This window comes from Nycticebus coucang, chromosome 4, assembly GCF_027406575.1.
Source record: "Nycticebus coucang isolate mNycCou1 chromosome 4, mNycCou1.pri, whole genome shotgun sequence".
Taxonomy (NCBI): Eukaryota; Metazoa; Chordata; class Mammalia; order Primates; family Lorisidae; genus Nycticebus; species Nycticebus coucang.
Window position 1 is genome coordinate 147,605,642 of NC_069783.1, and position 24,832 is coordinate 147,630,473.

General features: G+C 32.9%; 1 protein-coding gene across 1 annotated transcript in view; it reads right to left on the reverse strand.

Moving 5' to 3' along the window:
• The window catches only part of LOC128584490 (N-alpha-acetyltransferase 25, NatB auxiliary subunit-like), a 77,355-nt gene extending 53,365 nt beyond the window's left edge, over positions 1 to 23,990 (reverse strand). Inside the window, exon 1 of the mRNA XM_053589414.1 lies at positions 23,837 to 23,990. Coding sequence (XP_053445389.1) covers positions 23,837 to 23,990 — 154 coding nt within the window. The remainder of the gene's footprint in view (positions 1 to 23,836) is intronic.
• Positions 23,991 to 24,832: the final 842 nt, after the last annotated feature.

The following is a 24,832-nucleotide window of genomic DNA, read 5'->3' on the forward strand; positions in this document are numbered from 1 at the left end:
AAAACACTTAGGGATCTAAAAATAGACCTGCCATTCAATCCTACAATTCCTCTACTAGGTATATACCCAGAAGACCAAAAATCACATTATAACAAAGATATTTGTACCAGAATGTTTATTGCAGCCCAATTCATAATTGCAAAGTCATGGAAAAAGCCCAAGTGTCCATGGATCCATGAATAGATTAATAAATTGTGGTATATGTACACCATGGAATATTATGCAGCCTTAAAGAAAGATGGAGACTTTTCCTCTTTCATGTTTACATGGATGGAGCTGGAACATATTCTTCTTAGTAAAGTATCTCAAGAATGGAAGAAAAAGTATCCAATGTACTCAGCCCTACCATGAAACTAATTTATGGCTTTCATATGAAAGCTATAACCCAGTTATAACCTAAGAATATGGGGAATAGGGAGAGGGAAGGAAGGGGAGGGAGGAGGATGGGCAGAGGGAGGGTGATTGTTGAGACCACACATACGGTGCATCTTACAAGGATACATGTGAAACTTACTAATTGTAGAATATAAATGTCTTAACACAATAACTAAGAAAATGCCAGGAAGTCTATGTTAACCAGTGTGATGAAAATATGTCAAATGGTATATAAAATCAGTGTATGTTGCCCCATGATTGCATTAATGCACACAGCTATGATTTAATAATAAATAAAAAAACTTTAAAGAGCAAGAAGTGAAAGAATAACTAGGGGAAGGAAACAGATACAAAAAAGCACTCATGAAGAAGAATCAGTAGAAAATTCCTGGTAACATGAAATGTCAGTTCAGAGTAACCCCTTCTAGGGATCATGAGGTAGCTACAGCAGAGGACTCCTCCTACAAAGAAATGTTAGAAATGACAGAAGGGAAATTTAAAATACAGATGATGAAAACAATGAAGGAAATTGCTGAGAAAGTTGAAAATAACCAAAAGGAAATCCAAAAACAATCAAGGCTTCTTCCTCATTTAGAAGTGATCATTTTACCGGTGACCCCCTTTAATTTTCTTGCATAACAATGTGGTCCATTTGTAAGTAAACTTTTGAATCCTAATAAACGTCTCATTATCGCTTGGAATTTATGTTGCATTTAATTCTTATTATTTTTTCTTCTGTTCGCAGTTTTTTTTGTCTCATGCCTACCCAAATATTCACGAATACAATGTTTTGCTTTTTGTTTCATTTTTCCTGGAATCCATTCCTATAATCCATATAATACAAATATTATTACATTTTTATTATTAATTATAGCATCTATCAGAGATGCACACAGGGTCATGCTATGGTTTGTTTTAATGATTTTTCTATATGGACTGGGAATAATTCAGAACTCTTTGTGAAACATCTCTAATTCTGTGATTCATTGAATATTTATCTTTACACAAAGAAAGGCAATTTAATATCGTATCTCAGAGAATTTTGGCTACAACTTAACATCATTCTGGTCAACAAATGAGTATCTCCACTTATGTTTTGTCTTTGTCATAAGGGAAAACTTTAAAGGAATAATATTTAAACTCATAAAAATTAATCCAGTTGTTGTAGAAATTATATGAGCATGCTACCCTCAAATGCCTATTTTCACCATTCAGTATGCGTTTATCAGAGTTAGACACTGATTTTAGTAGCTACTAAACATCTTTCTTCTAAGAAAATCAGCTTTCATTTGTAATACAATCATGTGAATTTTATATGTAGTAATTTCTGATATGTTTTGAATGAAAGCAAATTACTCGCTCTAGAACACAAGAAAGTTTTCCTTTTATTCTTTTTTTCCTTAGCCTTTTCAATATTTTATTTATCATATTAGCTTGTGTACTAAGGCTTAGTACATACAATAAACTGCATGAATACCCAGAGTACACCTCACAGCAATATATAAAAAGAAGCTTATAGACACATAATATTATTGTATTAAAAAAATCTTAAATATGTTAACAAAATTTTTCAATATCAGGACAAAATTTTATGAAAAATAAGTCTTTGTGGAAGTTAAAATAAAAAATAATGTGCAACAATTTTCAGTGACTCACTGCTATAACCCATTTTTTTCTTAAGAAAAACCATCAATAAAATATCAAAGCCCTTAAAGGCATTCTTTTTGACTTATTTCTTCATATTTAATAAGGTTATCACACGTCATTCCTGAAGTGATAAGATGTCTCAGTAGCTCCTAACTTCAATTCCCCACAACCAACACTCATTTGTTTCTTTTGGTCAAATAGTATTAGGCTAAATCAAAGAGGGAACTCAATTAATAGAAAAAAAAATGTCTTTAGCTTTTGAATTGTTTCTTTTATAATATCATTTATGGAAGGTTTTATGAATCCATTTACCCAAGTTTATTTTCTACTTCATTAGAATAGCTGAATTCTCATCTTTACATAATGTTTCAATAAATAAGTAGGCCATAACTAATTTTTCAATTAAGAAAACATTCATCACATATTCAAATTATGTTGGCAAGTTCTTCAAAAATTTGTTTTTTAAATGTCGAGTTGATTTTCCAAATTTAAATGCCGTTATTAGTTTTTACTTGTGAACTTCCTGAGAAGTCATTTTATACTTAATGTTAAGCCCATTATGAGCTGTTTGGTTAAAAACATGAAGTCTTGGGGCAGTGCCTGTGGCTCAAAGGAGTAGGGTGCAGTCCCATATGCAGGAGGTGACGGGTTCAAATCCAGCCTCAGCCAAAAACTGCAAACAAACAAAAAAACATGAAGTCCTTTGGAAGAATACAATCATTTTATGAAACAGTTATTCTAAGTATTATTAATTTAAAATTCCCTAAGAATATTTGTTCTTGGTATTCATGAGTATTATTACTTCTTAAAATAGGGCTAAAGGCAGAAAATTCAATTTTATAACTTTGAATATGCATGTATTTGAGTAGGACAAATGTATATTTTTAAAAATGAAGCAGATTTTAAAAATTAATTAGACTACCTCAGGCTTTTGAAGATATCAACATACTTTTGTTTGATGTCTGATTTAGTAGAAATCCAAAGGACTTTTTTGCATTATATGTGAGAGCAAATCAATTAAAATACTTTTGACGTGCCTAATGAAAATAAAAAATCTTAGACATTTCTGATAAAATTTTCATACATTAAGCCATTAAAATTTATGCTACTTTTCATATTATTTTTCATAGGAAAAATTTATGGTTTGTTCTGTATCCTCACACTTCACAAAATGAAAACTTGACGGTTTATATTATGGAAGTGTTCTTACAAGTCCATCTGTTTTGATGCGACTATCCTTATACACTGGAATAAGTGTTTAAATACATCAAACTTTGGTAATGTTTACAATTTTCAAATTGTAAAATAATGTAAAAAATTAAAATATAATTTGAATAAATTTGTTGAATTTTTACTTTAAAAGTTTTAAATTAAATGAATATTACTTTGTAGCATTATTTATATAATGTTCATGGTGGTCTAATTCTGACATCCTGCAATACTATAAAATTTTATTTAGGAAAATTTTATGTGTTAAGCGAAAGGCCTCAAGAGGTCTGTGCCTCGAACAAATACATTTGGGACAAAATTAAAACAATACTTAATGTCAAAGTTACAAAATGAAAGAGAATCCATTCAAAGAAACTTATTGAACTAACTTAACAACACCATATAATATGCTTAGTAGTAAAATAATATCAGACTAGTTGAATGTCAGTATATAATAAACTATGCTTTGGCAATTGTTCTCAAATAACATGAATATTTAAAAATGTAAACATGTGAGTGATAGGCTAATAAGGCAATGTTTACATGTGTTATTTTACTCCAAATCCAAATTCTGCATTAATGTATTGGTTTCAATATTATGTTTGTTCTTAATCCTTATTTAGAGGTTAAATTGATAAAGGTCACGGAGATTAAATAACTAATCCCCAAACACAAAACTATCATGAGTAGCATTATTCAGGGAAGGCAGAAAATTATAATAAGTCACAACTCGCTTTAGATTCTTAATTCTTATCTGTAAAATAAAACTTGAGAAGGACGGGCGGCGCCTGTGGCTCAGTCAGTGGGGCGTCGGCCCCATATACCGAGGGTGGTGGGTTCGAACCCAGCCCCGGCCAAACTGCAACCAGGAAATAGCCGGGCGTTGTGGCGGGCGCCTGTAGTCCCAGCTGCCTGGGAGGCTGAGGCAAGAGAATTGCTTGAGCCCAGGAGTTGGAGGTTGCTGTGAGCTGTGTGAGGCCACGGCACTCTACCGAGGGCCATAAAGTGAAACTCTGTCTCTACAAAAAAAAAAAAAAAAAAAAAACTTGAGAAGGATAGAGACCTTCGTGATATTTGTTCATTGGCAATTTTTATGTGCTTTTGACAGCCCAAGCACAAGGGAGATACTCAAAAGATATTTGTTGAATGCCTACACCTGTGCCTCTTGGACACGATAATTGCTTTCTCTGAGTATTAAAGTACAGTAATGACATACAGCTCATTGAGTTGTAAGAATTGAGTAAAACAATGCATGAAATACACTTAGCACCACTCCCTTAACTGAGTTTCCAAACACCACTATGTTAGTTCTGGATATACATTTTGATAGAAGATTCTTGCTCTTATTTAAAGGCTTTATAAAAAATAAATCCAGACCCCAGGTTAGGTCAGAATAAGGTAACGAATTTGAGCAGTTTTTTCATGGGTAACCTTCAAATTATAAAAGAAAAGGCCTTTGCCTCTAATGTAAGATGGATACTTATGAAATTCCTGAATATTAATGATTTAACTATATGATTGGAATTGTTAGTACTTTACCAACATTAACTCTTGGGCGGCGCCTGTGGCTCAGTGAGTAGGGCGCCAGCCCCATATGCCGAGGGTGGCGGGTTCAAACCCAGCCCCGGCCAAACTGCAACCAAAAAATAGCCGGGCGTTGTGGCAGGGGTCTGTAGTCCCAGCTGCTCGGGAGGCTGAGGCAAGAGAATCGCGTAAGCCCAAGAGTTAGAGATTGCTGTGAGCCGTGTGACGCCACAGCACTCTACCCGAGGGCGGTACAGTGAGACTCTGTCTCTACAGAAAAAAAAAAAAAAAACAACATTAACTCTTAATACCTTACTTTTACAATTTTTCATATCTATATTAAAATGCAAAAGGAAAACAAGAAAACTACTTTTAAGCATGCTAAACTTTAAATCTAAATTATGATTTAATACATAGTACGTAATCATTATAAAATTATTATTGAAATGTTTTCATTATTTTTTGGACTTAATCTTTGAGATACAGTGTGCATTTTACACTTAACAGCACATCTCAATAAAGATGTTAAATTCTCATAAAGGAACAATTGACCTTCATTTAGACTTCGCAAAATTTAATTCAAAAATTAGATTTATATACTCATGGTATCACAAACATACTTATAAGCTTTCCAATAAAATATTATAATCATTTAAATAATTACTTGAAATTAAATATAACTGTGTTTGGGGTGTATTTTAAATGCTTCCTCATGTGGCTAGCAGCTGTCATATACTGTAAAGTGCAGACATATGAGCTAACATGTTAAGAGCAACCAGATTTTAAACATATATGTTCTGAATGAATAAATGAATATACGACTTTTTAAAACATGTCTGTCATTTAATAAAATTAGAATCAGCAGTGCCTGTGGCTCAAGGAGTAGGGCGCCAGTCCCATATACCGGAGGTGGCAGGTTCAAACCCAGCCCCGGCCAAAAACCAAAAAAATAAATAAATAAATAAATAAAATTAGAATCTATATTTGTGTACTTTTACGTAAGCTATTGATACCAATATTTTATGAGGAATAACAATTTTATCTCATCTGATTTCCGATGCTCCATCTGTCAATCCTTCACCAAAGTGTACATATAAAAATAGCTTCTTGGGCAGCGCCTGTGGCTCAGTGAGCAGGGTGCCGGCCCCATATGCCGACGGTGGCGGGTTCAAACCCAGCCCCGGCCAAACTGCAACAAAAAAATAGCCGGGTGTTGTGGCGGGCGCCTGTAGTCCCAGCTACTTGGGAGGCTGAGGCAAGAGAATCGCTTAAGCCCAGGAGTTGGAGGTTGCTGTGAGCTGTGTGAGGCCACGGCACTCTACCAAGGGCCATAAAGTGAGACTCTGTCTCTACAAAAAAAAAAAAAAAAAAAAAAATAGCTTCTTATCGATTATAGATCTGACTCTGTCCATAAGTTAACTCATCATTTTTAATAGATGGAAGCAACATTCTCCACTAACATTTTCTACGTTTTTGTGTGTGTGCGTGTGTGTGTGTTGGGAAGTGCATGATAATGTCTTCAGAAAAAAAGCTAAATAGGTGGAATGTACCATGGGGAGTAAGTTGTAGAATTAACCTGTTACACAAGAAAATATAGCTTCATGTTTGAATAAAAAGTATGTTTTTTTTTCAAATTGAAGGTTATTTATACCTGCAACAGTTTAGTACCACATGCTACAATAATTTATAGATATGGAAAAGTGAACACATTTTTTTTTAAGCTATAAAAAGAAAAATAATGAGAGTTAATCTAGAAGGCACAACTGATTCATATTAATTATTTTAGACTGGGCCATTATTGATTATTGTGCCCATCTTATTTTTGCATCTAGCTCTCATTTGCAATGGTGTCTAATTTGACATCTAGCCGAACTTGACCTCATTCTTCCTGACTTTGACTTAACATCCTAAACTGCAATTCATGTTTTCTTTTAACATCATAAAATAATGATAAAATTTGAAATTTGAATGAGTATATAATTGCCATTGATTGACAAGTGGAGAATGAAATTATAAGATGTTCTCTTTGTAATTTGGTGAATTTGTTCAAACATTGCCATCTGTATTTGCTGGAAATCCAAGAACAATATCTCAGCTACAAATTGAGTGTGCCTGGTAACTCAGCTGGTGGAACATGGTGGTAATTTAGGGAGAGATGATCATTCAATTACTTACAAATTTTCTCATTCGTAGGCAAGTGAGCATTCCAAAGGCAATGCAACTACTCACAATTCTGGGTACACTCTGACATTTCCAAAATAATTCAAAATGGTCTCTGAAGCTACTGACTGCTAGGATTCCATTATATATTTTCATGGTTTATAAAAGTCTTAGTGCAATTTTAAAGATAAATGTGAAAATTCTTAGGCAAGACAATAGGATGATTACAACTGTTACTTTAACAAAAGGTACAATAATAAAAATGCTTGTTTAAAAATTATAAAATGATTGACAACTACTGTGATTAATTTCAGTGCTTGAAATTTGAAATGTATGATAAACTTCATGTTTTTTTCTAACACCCCTCAAATATAACACTGTAGAAATTTTGTGTATAAAAAAAGAATAAAAATAGAACATATCCTATAATTAGAATCACTGTTCTTTTCTAAGTGTCTAAGTAATCACATTTGAAATTCATATTCTAAAATAAATGTAATGATGTATTCATTCAGTATTAACAAGTATTTCATAAATAATTTACTGAAAGTATGAATAAATTAAATTGAATTATTTATAAATGTAAAATATCTTTATATTAATAAGACCTAAAATAATTAAACAGTAAAAAATAATTTAGAAAATATTTATAATATACTTTACAGATATATATGTGTATGTGTAGTATATATATTTTTTAATCTGAGGATTTCTTTACAAATCAATAAGGAAAAGAAAACACTCTACTGGAAAAAATGAAAAAACAAGTGGTAAACGATAACTTATGGATAATGCGCAAAAAACAGACAATATTTTCTGTCTCATCAGTAGCCATTAGAAACAAAAATTAAAATAATGAAAATTACCCAGAAGGTGTCCATTACTGTACTGGGAAACAACAATTGTAGAGTTTCCTTGTATAACTTAGAAATTCATCTATTCTTTTGCTTCCAGCTGAAGGCAACTTAAAATTTATTCTGTATCTCTATAAATTAAATTATATTGTGTATAATTTTACAAGAATGGTACCATACTGAACATTTTCTTTGCTTTCTGGCTTTCTTCACTTGGCATAATAACGTTGAGATTCATCCACGTTATTGATTCATTGTAACTTAGAGAACATATTTATATATTTGCATATGTAATATAGATGTCATGTGCAAAGCAGTAATCAACATAAGTATATATGCATATATGTGTGTATGTTTACATTTTTTTATTGTTATTGATGGTCAGTCCCACTAGAGGGTAGTCTTGGTAGAGTTAGAAATTTTGTCATTGTCATTAACTGTTGTAATTTAGTGGCTAACAGCCCTTGGCACACAGTAGACAATAGAAACCTGTTATAAATGTAGAATGTAAATGTTTTGGCACAGTAACTGAGATAACGCCGGAAAGGCTATGTTAACCACGGTGATAAAAATGTGTCAAATGGTTTATGAAGTGAGTGTATAATGCCCCATAATCATATCATTGTATACAGTTATGATTTAATAAAAAAATTAAAAAAAAAAAAGTCTTTTCGATGCCTGTACTTACAAAACTTTATCTCCATATCTAACATTTTTTCTTAAGATACATTTCAAAATTGAAATTATAGATTTCAAAAGTCAGGACCAATTTTCCATTAACATGTATGTGATAAACCAAATGTGATATGACCATACAGGAGGTTAATACAACATTTGGAAGAGTTTAATAGATTAAGTACTATAACCTAATTTTAAAAGTTTGCTTTGAAAAATTTGTGTGTGGAATGTATAAGAGATTATTTGTATTTTTTTAATCTCTTGGTGTATTTTTTTCTCAGAGAAACAGAAATGTGCATTTATATGTGTATATGTAAAACACAAAACAGGTGTTTATGACAACATTTTAACCATTATACATCTTTTACTTTATCAAAACCATACAATGATAGATGATATGTGTCTCTTTTTTTTACTGTCTTTTACTCTGTTTTATATCTTTTAATTTCTACAGAGAAAATCAGTTATTTTTATAATAAGAAAATGCAACCCATTTTAAATTAAGTTTGTTCAAACATACAGCTATATTTATTTCCTTGGAAATTGAGAGTGTAACAGGTAATTATTTGAGTTTCATTGGAACTAAAACATCTGGACAGGCTATCCACAAGATAAGGGACATCAATGGCTAATAAATAAGAAAAATGTCCAGTCTTGCTAATAATCTAAGAAGCACAAAATTAGATTAAATAACAATGAGCTACCATTTAACCCATGGAATCATTGACATTAAGTATAATTCCATTTAACCCATAGAATCATTAACATTAAGTATAATTCCTTTGCTATATGATTGTTATTGTTGTGAGTTTTAAAATATTTACAATAATACTAAGCTTCTTGGAATGTGGTCCGAGAAATAAGAAAATCATTGTCCAGCAATGTTTGTAATACATTATTTAGCAAAAAAAGGAAAAATAAAGCAAACACAGGATTGGTATCTATAAGAAGATATTAGTAGTTTTAATCTTTGATGAAAGAAGTGATTATTTAATTTTCTTATTCATAGTTTTATTGTGTTTTTTCAAGTTTTTAAACATAATCTAGTTCATATTGTAGAACAAAATCCAATTATTTATTTTCATGTAGTTAAATGTTGTGTCCCTTTCATGTTGACCTTACAAAACTGTGTTAAGGTTATTGCCATTTGTTTCTTGGCTTAAGTATCACCCAAAAATGATTGTAAGTCAGATTGTTTTGTATTTTGTAGTTATATGTTTCTGGCTTATAAGATGTTTGACATTCTATTGTTCTCTTTTAAAACATTTCTCCCATTCCTGATCAGATTCCTAAAAGCTCTCCTACGTCATGATTTCCTACAAATTACTTATCCTCTCCTTGTTCACATCTATAAAATGGGACAAATGTTAGCACTACAAATGCAAAGAACGGACGTTTAAAAATTTCACGAGTTTTAATTACAGCTAGCGTTTACTGAATATGTATTCAGTTTCCAAATGGAACTAAAATTTGATAACAGAATTATTTCATTACCCTATAATTATAGTAGTGTATTTAGCAAATTCATTTTGCTGGTGAAAATATTACTATTTCAAAAATTTTGTAATTTCCCAATGCCAAATATCCAATAAATGGTAAAACTATAATTTATAGAAATAGAGTCTTATTTGAGCTGCCCCGTCTTTTGTCTGTTACAAAAGTCTCAACAAAGGTGTGGTTCTCAATGTGTACTATGCACCCGTTCAGTGTGGCTGTCCTTCTTAATGTTTCTTGAGCCTCTTGGTTTGAAACTTCACATGTTAGATCCATCACTGTCATCATATAATTATTTATTTGATGAAAAATATTAATGATACTTTACATAGAAAATAATAGACTAAAATTCTACTTCATCTATTGGTGAAAAATAACTCAAACTGGTTACTTAAAAATATGACAATCCCTAATAAGTATGCAGAAGATAATTTTTAGTGAATTCAATCTCCCTGAGTATTCACTTGGAATTGACATTATAAATATTTCACTGCCATTCCTTAATAGCTGATATCTTTCATGTTTTGTACTATTGACCTCAGAATAATTTATATTAAATAAAATAATAATCATAAATGCTATATAATTTATGATAATTTATAAAAGGAGACTTCAATATTCAGTATATTTGAAGATCTAGTGCAGCACATAGTTACTTTTTAAAAAATAGAATCTATGAAAATAAATATATACCTTCCTTAACAGAGACTTTTATTTCAAAGTACAAGACTTTAGAATATTTTTCAAGTTTTTCTCCTTTTTTTTTAAATAACACTTCTATCAAAACAACAGTCTTTATTATGCCTTTTACAGTTAGAGTTTTGAATGTTTCTTTTTTTTTTTGACTGACAATATAATTGCATAGTTTCAATGATTCTATAACTTCTCAAGACAGAGAAGCACAGTCTTCTGTTTGTGACCTGCCTACAGGACAAAGTCTGTACAGAGAGGAACTTTCTGGAACCAGGCACAGTTTATTCTCAATGGCATTTTATAACAAGTTCACCAAATTTAACAAACATCAGGAAAGTCATGCTTTTAAGAACATTTTCTATTTTTACTTTTAAATCTCTAGAAAATCACTAACTCATAATAGTGAATATTTTTTTTTTTGGTTTTTTTTTTTTTTTTGGTCTTCAACTAATGTTCCTGAAGGGGAAGAAAAGATTTTGCATGCATCTGGTGATAGCTTTTTACCGGTTTAATCAGCTTCAAAGGAGATTGTTAAAATCAATCATACGCATCTCACTTATTGGGTTTATAATGAAAATATGATAGACCATTAGTATAATGGCCATTAAAAGCAGATTCAAAATATAATGCTTCTTTTAACACACAGTACTATTTTCTCCAATTAGTAACTTGTAATAAAACTATGTGAATCTTTGATAATGTAAATGGATTATCATTTTCATTTTTATCTTATTAATATTTTAGGATCTTTTATTCTAAGCATATATAGCACTTAGAGATGAAAGGTTTAATAATGTTGCTTAAAATAAAACAAAAAAATAAAAAATGTTACATTTAAAGAACATAGCATTGATATTTAATTCTCAATTAGAAACAAAATTAAAAATTAATTCTGGCTACTTTTATTGAATTTATCTTTCTTGATACAGAATAAGTATGAATGAAGATTTCTTAAATAACTTCCCATGGTTTCCATTCAAGTAATGAAACTTATTTCATTCAAGTAATGAAAATGGAATAAAGGGAAACATATTACTGGAGATTTATGAATTGACATTGATATATTTTTTTTTTAAATATTTCTACCTTGACTTCAAAGGAAAATTTAATTGCTTACTCTATGAAAGTTATTTCTCTGGGGAATTAAATACATTTTTTCAGGTATACATGAAGTAAGAATTCATATATATTCAACTTCAGTGGCAGAGCTCAATATGAATACATGAAAAATTAACAGAAAGTAGGACTCATCCAGTACACACTCTCTCATTTTAAAGATGAAAAGAACATAGTGCTTAAATGATGAATTATATTTAAAAGCCATAGAGCTACTGTTATTTCCATTGGGTGTCCCTGTAACTTTACAGAAAAGAATGAAGAAAAGAAATGAGCTTATTGCTTATATCGATTTATTATATTAAACCATGTAAATGAGAAAATACATTAAAAAGGGTATGATCATTTTATGTCAGATATAAAAAGTTTAATAATCCATATTTATCTTCTTAAATCTTTTTGTATTTATTTATTAGTATTATTTCTCCTATCAAGGAAAGTTACATAATATTATTTTGCATACAGATTTTATATAGAAAGTATCTTCATATGATTATATCAGCATTCTCCACAGAGCCACAACAAACTGTGTGTGTATGCGTGGGGGGGGGGGGTGGGAGAGAGATTGCTTAATTTTAAAGTACTGGCTCATAGGATTGTGGAAGCTATAGGCAAGTCCAATAATGGCAGGCAGACAGCAGCCTGTCTGAGACAGGAGCAGAATTCCTTCTGCTCTAGTAAACCTTAATTTTTGCTCTTTAAGGCCTTCAACTGATTGGATGAAGCTCACCCACACTGTGAAGGTAATCTATTTTATTTAAAGCAAGATGATTATAAATGCTAATCATGTCAACAACATATATTCACAGCAACATTTAGACAATAACACCTACATTTTTCAATAAACTGTCAAAGAGACTGACCAAAGCAACTGAAAAAGTTTCAACAAAAATTTTTCTCCCAGCTATTTCCATATCCCAGATGCACGAAATCCTCTCAAATGACATCTATTAAATTGTACATGATGACATAGTTGTACATCAGAGCAGGCCCAGGATTTTAAGGTGACCTAGATTTATAGGCCCTGTTCCATTCATTTAATCTATAGAATGGATAATGCTATGCTGTGCTCAGTACTATGTCATTAAAAAAATTCCTGGGTCAATGTATTTTTTTCTGTAACTTTATCAACTACACCAAGAACAAGGACCTAATCGAAGCCAATAGGAATCAGGGCACTCTTTCATTTTATTCATATGCTATTGCAACCTGTCCTTTTGTAGTTATTTTGACTTATTTTCCTAATACTTGGGAAATAACTGCAGTTACTTTGAGATGCATTGTATTGATCATTGTATTTAAGTGGAGACATCTTTATTTGTAAAATTTATATTCCAGATTGTAACTCTTCTTTCCTTTATTTAATAAATTTTCACATCTTCTCTATCTTATTTCTGAAATATTTCCAATTTTTTGGTCTTTCTCAATCTTCACGGTACCACCAAATTCAGTCTCTTAAGGCTCTGGTTTAAACTACTAGGATGTATTTGTCATCAAATTCCCTGACTTTAAATATTTTCTTCTATACTTTGTTCTCCACAATGAAAATTCTTTTCATAACATATACATGCATCAAATTACTCTTTCATGTAATAAAAATCTCTCAACACCTAATAATCATTGCATGAGAAAGTATAGATTTTTAGCAAGACTTAAACTTTCTTCCCAATTACCTCCTTTCCCATCTGACTTTTGAAGATATACTCCCTAACTTAGCCTACTATTGAGTGGAGGCATAATTTACAAATAATTTTATCCTTTATATTGTACAATTGCTATGGTTTGGATATTTGACACTCCAAATCTCGTGTTGAAATTTGATTCTCAGTGTAGAAGGTGGGGCTGCAAGGGTGGTATTTGGGTCATAGGGACAGATTTCTCATGAATGGCCGGGTGCCATTCTCTCCAGTAGTGAGTTCTCACCATAGTGGCTCCCATGAGAGCTGCTTATGAACAGAGTCTGGCACCATCACTCTCTTGTCTCCTGTCTTTCCGTGTGATATCTGCATACTCCAGCTCCCCATCATTTTCTGCCATGAGTGGACGAAATCTGAAGCCCTTACCCAAAGCAGGTGCTGGCTCCATGCCTCTTAAATAGCTTGGAGAACAAGGAATGAAACAAACCTCTTTTCTTTCCAGATGCCCAGCTTCAGGTATTCAGTAATAGCAACCCACAAAGAGACTAAAACATTATGATTGCTATACATATGTTTAGCAAACATCATCCATCAACAAACATGCTTATTTTTTTTTTCTGCTGAGAGCATTTAAAGTGTATTCTCTTAGCAATTCTCAAGTATATAGGGTTATTAACTATAGTCACCATGCTGTACAATACATCTCTCAAATTTATTAATTCTATTTATTTGAAATAGTACTTTTTGAGCCACATTTCCTTAATCCCTCATTCCTCAGTCCAGGCAAACACCACTCTGTTCTCTGCTTCCCTGAATTCCACTTTTTTTTAGATACCGAGCATAAGGGAGATCATTCAATATTTGTCAGTCTGTGCCTGGAGTAGATATCCAGTAGTGGGATTGATGGATCAAATGGTAGGTTTACTTGTAGTTCTTTGAGGAGTCTCCGTATGGTTTGTACTATTTTGCAGTCCTACCAACAGTGTATAAGCAGTCCTTTCTCTCTGCAGCCAGGTAAGAATCTATTGTTTTGGACTTTAAAGGTCATTCTAAGAGGAGAAAAGTGATATCTCATTGTGATTTTACTTTGCACTTTCTTTCTTTTTATATATATATATATTTTTATTTATTATTATTTTTTTTTGGTTTTTGGCCGGGGCTAGGTTTGAATCTGCCACCTCTGGCATATGGGACCGGCACCCTACTCCTTGAGCCACAGGTGCCGCCCTGCACTTTCTTGATGATTAGTGACTTTGAGCATTTTTTCATGTGATTTTTGGCCATTTGTCTAACTTATTTTGAAAAGTTGTTTATGTCTTTTATCCACTTTTTATTGAGGGTTATTTTTCTTGTTTGAGTTCTTTATAGATTCTGGATATTAGCCACAGAAGAATAATTAGGACTACAGGCAAAGGCACTTCTCCTAAAAATACATAGACAAAAATATGGATATAGACATAGAAGTAGATGCAGATATAAACTGAATGAAAAAAAGTGTCTTTATATCTTGGACCCCAGTAATTTTTACTTTAACCTTTGTGTGCCACAAATTCATCTAATTTAAAATGATTACTTCAATACATATGGATTTTGTGAGAATTATTAGTATACGATGTAAAGTATATGAACAATGGTCAATGTTATTATAATTAGTTTTAAAAAGTAATTGATTAATTAATTTAATTTCAATTGATTTAGAGAGTAAAAGTGTTTTTGTTACGTGGATGAATTATATAATGCTGAAGTCGGGGCTTCAAGTAACTATCACCAGAATAATATGCACTAAAACAATAGGTAATTATTATTATTTTTTTCCCTTCAAATAATTAAGGGGTATGAATGCTTCTATACATGGATAGCGTTTGTTAATGGAATCTGAAGTTGGGACTATTACTGTTCCTATCACTCAAATAGTGTTGATTGTACCTGATACATAAGATTTTACCTCTCCTTCCCTCTCCTACCCCCTTTTTGAGTTCCAAGGACTTTTACTTCTCTCCATGCCTGTGTGTGTCCGGCGATTATTTCCAAATTATTGGAGAGCAAACCTGATGTTTGTCTTTCCCTTCCTGGGACACTTCACTTAGGAAAATGGTTTCCATTTCCATACAAAGAGCTGCAAAGGACATTAATTTATTTCTTCTTCTGGATAAACAGCATGCATGGTGGATAGATATACACACACACATGGGTCGTTACAAGGCTTTGAGATATACAAAAATCAAGAAATGTAAAATCCACACAAAAACAAATGAAGCTCTGTCAGCAGCACAAATAAGTTGAGGAGGTTGAAACTTGCACGGTTTGAAAGGGTCCTGCCAACTGTGTTTCTTGGAAGTGAAATGATGGATCATAACAGTCTCTCTCAAAATTTTTGTAGTAGCTTATCTATTTATTGTCTGTCTATCCATCCATCTGTCTATCTATCTATCCCCATAATATATATACCATATTTGTTAATCCACTCATGAAATGATGCACACTTAGGTTCATTCCACATCTTAGATAGTATGACTTGCACTGCAATAAATACACAAGTGGAGGGTACTTACTGATAAAATAACTTTGTGTGTGTGTGTGTACGTGTGTAGATACACAGGAGTGGGATTGCTGGGTCAAATGGTAAGTCTACATTTATTTCTTTGAGAAATCGCTATACTGTTTTTCATAGAGGCTGTACAAATTTATAGTCCCACTTACAATGTATAAGAACTCCCTTCTCTCTGCTATCACACCAGCATCCACCATTTTTTGCCTTATTACTAATGGTCGTCCTGTCAGGGACAAGGTGGTAGTTGATTAGGAGTTTACTTGCATTTCCTTGATTATTGGAGATGTTGAGTATTTTTTTGCATATTTTTTGCCATTTGTCTATATTTAAAAAAAGCATGTTTATGAATCATGTGCACTTTTTAATGTAGTTATATGATTTTATACAATTTTAATTATTTGTGACAACTACCTTAGTTTTAACCATTTAACCTAGTTGACAATTGCCCAGTTAGTACATGAAAACATGAGACTGCTTTGATATAACAATGAACACTTTATTTTTATTAGATTAATAAAATAGTAAAAAATTAGTAACATAATAGATGCATTATTGATCCCACCTGGTTTTAAAAAAAAGAAAGAAAGAAACACTGAATTTATCACACTTCATTTTGGGTTAAAATGATAAAACACTGTGATTATTAATTAAAAAAAAAACCTTCATTTCAAAATACAGCTTCACTCTCTATAAGCTATTTTAGTTTGGACATTTAATTATTCCTAACTATAGATAGGTTAGACCTCATCTAACAATATTTATATCAACTCTTATATTCAGGATTAGCTTTCAGATTACATAAAATTTTTTAGGAGCTCATAAAGCTGTGTTCTGCACATACTAAGCACTCAGGGAATATGGGGGTTCCCTCATCACTCAATTCACTGAAGCTCTTGACTCAGCTTCCTTGACAATGTGTATTTCTTCTCATTTTTACTCTCATTTTTATCCACTATTAAAATTCACATTATTCAAATACCATGTTTTCATTTAGCTTCATAGAAGAAAATATTCTAGCAAATATCTACTCTGATAAGATGGGTTTATTCAATTAATGTATTGTCTATTATCCTTTTATGTTCATGCATGGGAGTTCTCTCTAGCATGAATTATCTGTAATACCATGCTATGTCTAAATTCTAAATTGTGAGAAAACAATATTTAATTTTTTATGTCCAAGATATTGTTCTTAAAATATTTACCTGTTTAATTATGCTTCCCCAATTTTTTAAAAAGTAAGGTTTTTTTTTTTTTTTAGCCACTTGTGTTTCTTTGGTTTTTCGTTTTGTTTGGATGTTACTTAAATTGTTAATTATTATGGGTACATATTAAAACTCTGGTTCACCATTATAACTGTATATAGTACAGTGTAGAGGGGATTTTAAACTTTTTTAAATACATCAAAGAATTAGCATAAAAGCAATAAACATACCTTGCCCCCAAATGAAATGAAAATGGCAATCCTAGAAGGCAAACACAGATTCCAAAGCTGATTATCAGCCTGAGGCTCTTCACTGAACTTCGGTTGTATTAGGCTTCTGTTAAATGATTATATTGGAAAGGGGATAAAATCTCGAGATGCTCACGCCCTAGAAACTAATAAGACAATACTGCAAAACCCTAGAAATCCTGAGAATACACATTCAATGTAAGGGTAAATTAACCTAGTTGCATGGAAGAAGATAAGAAATAAACCTATCTCTCTCTCCTTGGGACCGAGTAGAGAAAAATATGCATACATTTTCTGTAAAATTGTGTTAAAATTAAAACCCTCATCTATTAAAGAAGTAAATCCATAAAATATGTGAAGTTCAAAACAATACAAAGGTCTGCTTCATTTCAAGTCACTGCTGAAATAAAACATACAAAAAAAGGAATACAGATTGAAACGGGAAAAAGTAAACCTACCCGCTTTGCAGAAAACATAATTATTAACTAGGAAATTCCTAAGGAATCTACAAATAAGAATTAGAATTGATAACTAAATGTAGCAAGATGGTGGTCTTCCTGAAATCTTATCAGTATAAATTCTATTTCTGTAAACTAACAGCAAATAATATGGAAAATTCTTCAGTGGTAGTACTAAAGTTTGCTGACCTGCATTTTTTTTTAATTATTATTATTTTTATTCTATGGGGGAGTATTCATTTAGTGAAATAGAAAAAAATGTACATTTCTTCTTGTTATTTGTCATAACCTTAATGAGTCACAGGAAACTACATTATTTGAAAATTATCACATAAATTTAAGCCTATTTTATGTCTGATTTGAAACAACACTTGGTGCATGATCATTGGGATGTATTTGGATCTGACTTTCTCATAAATCACTGATATGATTGAAACTTTTCTTTGGATATGCATTAGCTTATTGTTTTTGCCATCAGATTTTGCCTCATTTGTTTGCTTTGTATTAATGATTTAAAAAGTATAGATTGACTTAACACTTTTATCATTGATATCAATGAGAAACAGGAAAGACTCTATTTAATGTAAATTCAGATCGTGTCTGACAGAATGATTTTCTTTGTTTATAAAAAAAGTAAAGAAAAACTTTGATTACTCTATGTAACCTAAAATTCATAATAAAATCCTCAAGTAAGTTCATATTTATGTTTTTCTCTTTCAAACTGTACAATATTTATAAATAATTCATCAACCTCTTTCCCACCCCAAATAAATGAGATGGGAATATGTGGGTGGCAGAAAAATTGAACTGGAAAGTAAACAACTCAATCTACATATGTATATAAATATAGGTACTTTCCATTATTTTATTAATGTGCATACATTTAATAAAAGTAGTGTATGTTCATTGCCAGAAATGAAACTTTTATTAATCCCTAAGCTGTAAATACTCAGTGTTAAATACAAGTACCTCATTTTACAAGATATTACAGGAATGTAAAATTGCCATGCAGGCTGAAAGCATGCAAAGTGATCTTGATAATGAGAAAGAAAAATTACGATTATTTTATTACCTGCAAACATTTTCATCACAACATTAAATTTTCTTATTTTTACTTTTATATGCAGAGAGAAAGTAAAACACGATAATCTAATATTCATTCTATACACTGTTATTTAAATCATTAGCAAATTGAGAACTAATTGTTGTATTTCTTTGTAAAAATCTGCTCAAGAATCATTTCAACAATGTTAACCTTCCTATTTCATAAGGTACGTAATGAGCACCTTGCCTATGCCTTCATACTCTTCCTAAGTTTGAATCATTTTATTTTTGTGTTTCAGGGTTGTGTAATATTTCCAAGAGTGGTTTTAATGTGAAGGTTTTTTTTTTTTTCCTGTAGTCACTTCTGCGACATCATCATCTCTTTTTACCATAAATTCTTTGGTAATTATGACAATGATGCCTTCATAATATTTTCTACCTCCATATGTAAAACCCCTTGGACAGCAGCAATGTTAACATTCTAGGAACAAATGGTCATATATTTCTTCTATAACTCCATTTATATTTGATTTAAATTTGACTACTAGGGTTATTATTTTTTGCTTTGTGCACTTTCCCTTTTATTAAACATTTTCTTCTCTCAACTATTTACTCAACATCACCTGCGTTTATTACTGAGAGCAAGAAAATAACACAACTATGTGCATTACTCTTTGTGCATAAACTGAATTACAGACGTGCAGACTTTGAGAAAAGTGACATATTTGCTCATTATGATGTACACCTGGTTTTACATAATGAATTTTGGACTGAAAAGATGGCTGCAATGTTTGTACTTCATGAAACTGCTCAAATAATATACTGTGGAAGCTGAAATTTGAATCGTATTAGGATATTGATGCTATGTAACTTAACCACTAAATCTTAGAAATTGATGTGTACTGGGACCAGACAAAGTGAGGCCTTCTGCATTGAATTGCTGGCTCCTTGTTCTGTATTAGTGCTTTGCCTAAGTACACTTTTGATTTTTCTCATTTTCTCTTGATAGATTCTCAAAAGCATACATTGTTCCAAATTTCGTCCTAGAAAGGCATGCTTATTTGCATTTTTTCCAATTATGTCTGTGGAAGTTTGCCAATTTCCCTTAGAACATCCATTTGTTGGGCAAGTGATGTCTAATTCAATTCACATATAAAAAAATTAGTCAGACTTTGTGATAAAACCCATTCCATGAAATATTTGTTTAGTCAAAAAAAAGTTATGTGTAATTTTTTGTTACAACCAACATATTTGTATATTTCAGTAGTACAAAATTATTGACTCCAGCTGATATAAACATTTTTATTTCTTTACTTTTAGATATATTTAACATTAATATTTATTTTACATTTTAAAATATTGTATTAGAATTAATTTCATTGCTATATAACAGTGTGAAACTTAACTCATGCTTTGCAAGTCTCCCCTTCTGAAGGTGCCAGTAATATCTTTTCCGAGATTAAAATTATTTATTTCTTTGTATAGTTGAAGCTTTTCCAACATTTATTCTTCCCCAATAAAAGAGTAATGGAAAAAAATTTCCTCCTCCAGGAATATATACAACTTTAAAAGTATGATTTGAAAATTACAAAACGCTGTAAAACAACAAGTAGCTTCCATTTGAAGGGTACAAATATATAAGGTACTGCTTTGAGTTCTTCATGATGACTTACTGAATCCCCACAAGAGCTTTCTGAAGTAGAATTACCAGAAAGCATGGTAATCCTTGCTTTTATACCATGGAGATAATTGTGGCACAGAATCATTAAGTGACCTGACCAAGGTCCATATATAACTGTGAGTGTTGATTGCAATACAGGCTACCTGACCCAGTCTGTATGATAATGCCTTATTATTAATTATGCATTCTGACAATTTCATGTTACAACTTATTCATCAAAAAACCACTAACATAGAAACACAGCAGAAATTATAGTTAGCCTGGATATATATTTATAGAGATTACAGTAAAATTATAAAAAATAGAATGATGTCACCTTGCTAATTTAAAAGGAAGTTTTAAACATTGCCCTCTTTTTGGATCCTTCTAGACATTCTTCTTTTCTCCTAATATTGATGTCTAAATTGCATAAGGTGCTTAGTATCCATAAACTAAAATGAATCAATATTGCCACTTGAAATTAGGAAATTATAAGATCTGTTTGATTTTAAGTAAGTGTTAATCGCATGTATACACAAGTGTGTAGATCTGCCAAATCTTTTCACTATATCATAGTATTGTTTAATTAAATTTTATGTTAAATTATTCTCTTCTACTGTTTAAATATTCTGAACAGTTTGTTGTAAATCTTCTGAATTATTTTGAAAGGAAGTAACCGTATAGTGATTTCAATAGCATCTGAACATATTTATATATTTAAAACATTCGGATACCAACTCTTTTCCCAGTTGTTGAAGCAAGGGGGTGTTGGGTGGACTAAAATTAACTAGAAAAAAATGAACTTAATTCATCACTGATAGACAAAGATGTTTGGAGAAACTTACAGATCTAAAAATAGACCTGCCATTCATTGTACCATCCTCTACTAGGTGTATAGCCAGAGGACCAAAAATCACATTATAAAAAAGATCTATGTATCAGAAAGTTTATTGCAGCCCAATTCATAATTGCTAAGTCATAAAAGAAACCCAAGTACCCATGGACCCATTAGTGGATCAATAAATTTCGGTATATGTACACCATGGAATATTAGGCAGCCTTAAAGAAGGATGTAGACTTTATCTCTTCCATGTTTACATGGATGATGCTGGAATATATTCTTCTTAGCAAAGTATCTCAAGAATGAAAGCAAAAGTGTCCAATATATTCATTGTATCAAAGTAACAATGTACTCAAAGTATTTGATGAAACCTATTTAATAGCTTTCTTATGAAAGCTATAACCCAATTATAGCCCAGGAAGAAGGGAAAAGGAGAGAGAGAGGTGAGGGGAGGGGGGAGAAATGGGGGAGGGAGAGTAATTGGTGGGACCACACTTACAGTGCTTCTTACAAGGGTACATGTGAAATTTACTAGGTGTAAAATATAAATGTCTTAACACAATAACTAAGAAAATGCTGTGAAGGCTATGTTATCAAGTTTGATGAAAACATTTCAATTTGTATATAAAACCAGCACATTGTACCCCATGATTGCATTAATGTACAGGCAACCACCCTGTATACCAGGGGTGGCGGGTTCAAGCACAGCCCCGGCCAGAACAGCAACAACAACAAAAAAAAACATAGAAAATAAAAATAAGAATAACACAGCCAGCCACTGTACAGCAGAGCCTTCTACCTACCTGAGTATCCACCATGGTTGTCAAAGTATACTACAGCTAGTATTGATGAGCAATAGTGACTTGCATGTTAAGACAACACACAAACCTTGCCCTATATATTCTGTTTCATCACAGGTAAGCATAAAAATAGAATTTACAAGCCTGTTTATTTTTATAACAAAAATTGTAGAACTAAGCAATCCTAGCCTGTTATTATGAAATGAGAACAAAAGAAATGAGTTGTTTGCATCCACGATTTGAAACATGTCTTCAATCATAGATGCTGTGAAATTGTTTTCATATCAGCATTGTGAGTTCTCTCTCATATATTGCAAGGAAGTAAGCTTTCTTTCATTCTGAACATTTGCTATGGCATTTATTTTTGTTAAAACTCATCTTGTGGGATTGAAACTGTAACAATGATGGCCAATTAGAATCCAGATTTGCCATTCAACATATTATCTGTCCTTTATGGAATTTTCTAACATATCAGTTTGATAGAAATGTCTTCTGTGTGTTCAAAGAAATAGTTTAGTATGTTAATATTTGAATATAAAAATTTTCAATCACATACAACTGAGTGATAACAGTATACTAAATTTCCATCAACTTTTGCCAAATGGGTTTCCTTTATTCCACTCCTTACAACCACCATATGTCATTCCACCCACAAATAACTCAGTGTACATTTATAATAAACAAAGCCTTTAACACAACTAGAGTGACATCATTATGTTTGCCCAATGAACAATACTTGCTTAACATCATCGAATACTTCTTCCATGATTTATTTTTCATATATAGTTTATTTATTCAAAGCTGAATTCAAATGACATCCACACACTTACATTTGGCTAGTATGTCTTTTTTTTTGTAGAGGCCTCACTTTATGGCCCTCGGTAGAGTGCCGTGGCCTCACACAGCTCACAGCAACCTCCAACTCCTGAGCTTAAGCGATTCTCTTGCCTCAGCCTCCCAAGTAGCTGGGACTTCAGGCGCCCGCCACAACGCCCGGCTATTTTTTGGTTGCAGTTTGGCGGGGGCCGGGTTTGAACCCGCCACCCTCGGCATATGGGGCTGGCGCCCTACTCACTGAGCCACAGGTGCCGCCCTAAAGCATCTTTTTAAGAGGTTATATAATATATATGATTGTCCCATATCGGCAAGACTGATCAATTGATTCAACATGATTGGTGAATTAGTTTTAGTTTCTCCATCCAGCTTTTACCTGTTTAAACATTCCTTGGTGATCATTGCCTAAATCCATTATTTCGTGAGCGGTGTTAAAGGTTTTATTTTAATGTTCTCTCTGGATATATGATCTAAAATTCTTGTATAAGGAATGACCTTTACATATTTATTTCGATTTTTTGTCATTCATAAATACAAAATGTTATTTGTACTTCATTAGTGTTGAACGACTAAAATGCTATTCATACCACAATACTCAAGATAAGTTACTCAACTACATCATTGTTTATTTACTTTGAACAAAGCAGGGCAATTAAAAAAAAAGATGTACTAAAGATAGAGTTCACAAATTATCAGAAAAAAAAAGAAAAACCATAGTCTAGGCTTAATTGCAGTAAGTGTCACCATAAAGTCCATGATCAGGAGGAACTCCATTTTGCCTTGGGCTGCAACAAGCACTAGATGTGGTGACCTGCAGGCAGGGCTGGCATCTTCATGTGGCTCCTCTCAGCTGGGTATGGCTCTCCCAGATGTGCCTCCAGCGGTCCTGTGCCCTGGGCTGGCTTGGCCCAGCTGCCTTGAAGTCCCTTACAGGCCTCTGGGCACTCCCCCTTCTCCTCATTCATGCTGTCATTCTGCTGTGTCCTGGTTTTCTGCCTCCTCCTTGCCCAGCATGCTGGCCCTGGCCAGCCCCAACCACTGGTGGCAAGTGTGCCCATGGCTTAGGGATTTGAATGCAGCTGTGGAGGGAGCTGCACGCTGTTGCTTCTGCTTGAAAGAGGGGGCCAAAAAGTAAATGGCATGGCCTGGGTACATGACTAGGGTGTGGAGATGACCACAATCTGCAAGACCTGGAAGAGAGAGCGCAGACAGAAGGTGAAGGTGTCCTAGCTGACATTGTCAGGCCCTGGGTGGCCATGCGGGAAGTGGATTCCGTGATCAGCAGGGTGTAGAAAAACACCTGAACCAGCCATTTCCCACCCACCCATGCTCACAGGGAGGGTGGGTGGGATCTAGGGGCACTGTGAAGGCAGGTGAAGGTTGGGCCTCCTCCTCCCCCCAGTAGAGAGGGGGTGGCTAGCAATCCATGCTGCTCCAGCTCACAGACACAAAGCTTGCACAGCCCTAGTATCAGGGAGCTTTCTACCTTTTATGGAAAGGGGAAGCTTCGTCTCATTTCCTGCCTCTGACCATGGGGTATAGGAGGAGGGATGGTCTCCATCCAAGAGCCTGCTCTGTTCCTCTGAGCTCCAGCTCAGGGACTGCACCCACCCTCTGAGAACCACAGGGCCTGGGGGCTGCCTTCCCAAGGCAGATGTGGAAACCAAGGCCAGCCCCACTCAGAGTCTGGGCAGTGCTGTGCAGTTTCCGCTTCTGCTTAACCAGTGCCCCATCCGTTCTACACTGAAGCCTAAGCTTCTGCACTCAGACTGAGGTCACCACCCCGTTTCTCAAGCATATGTCCCCA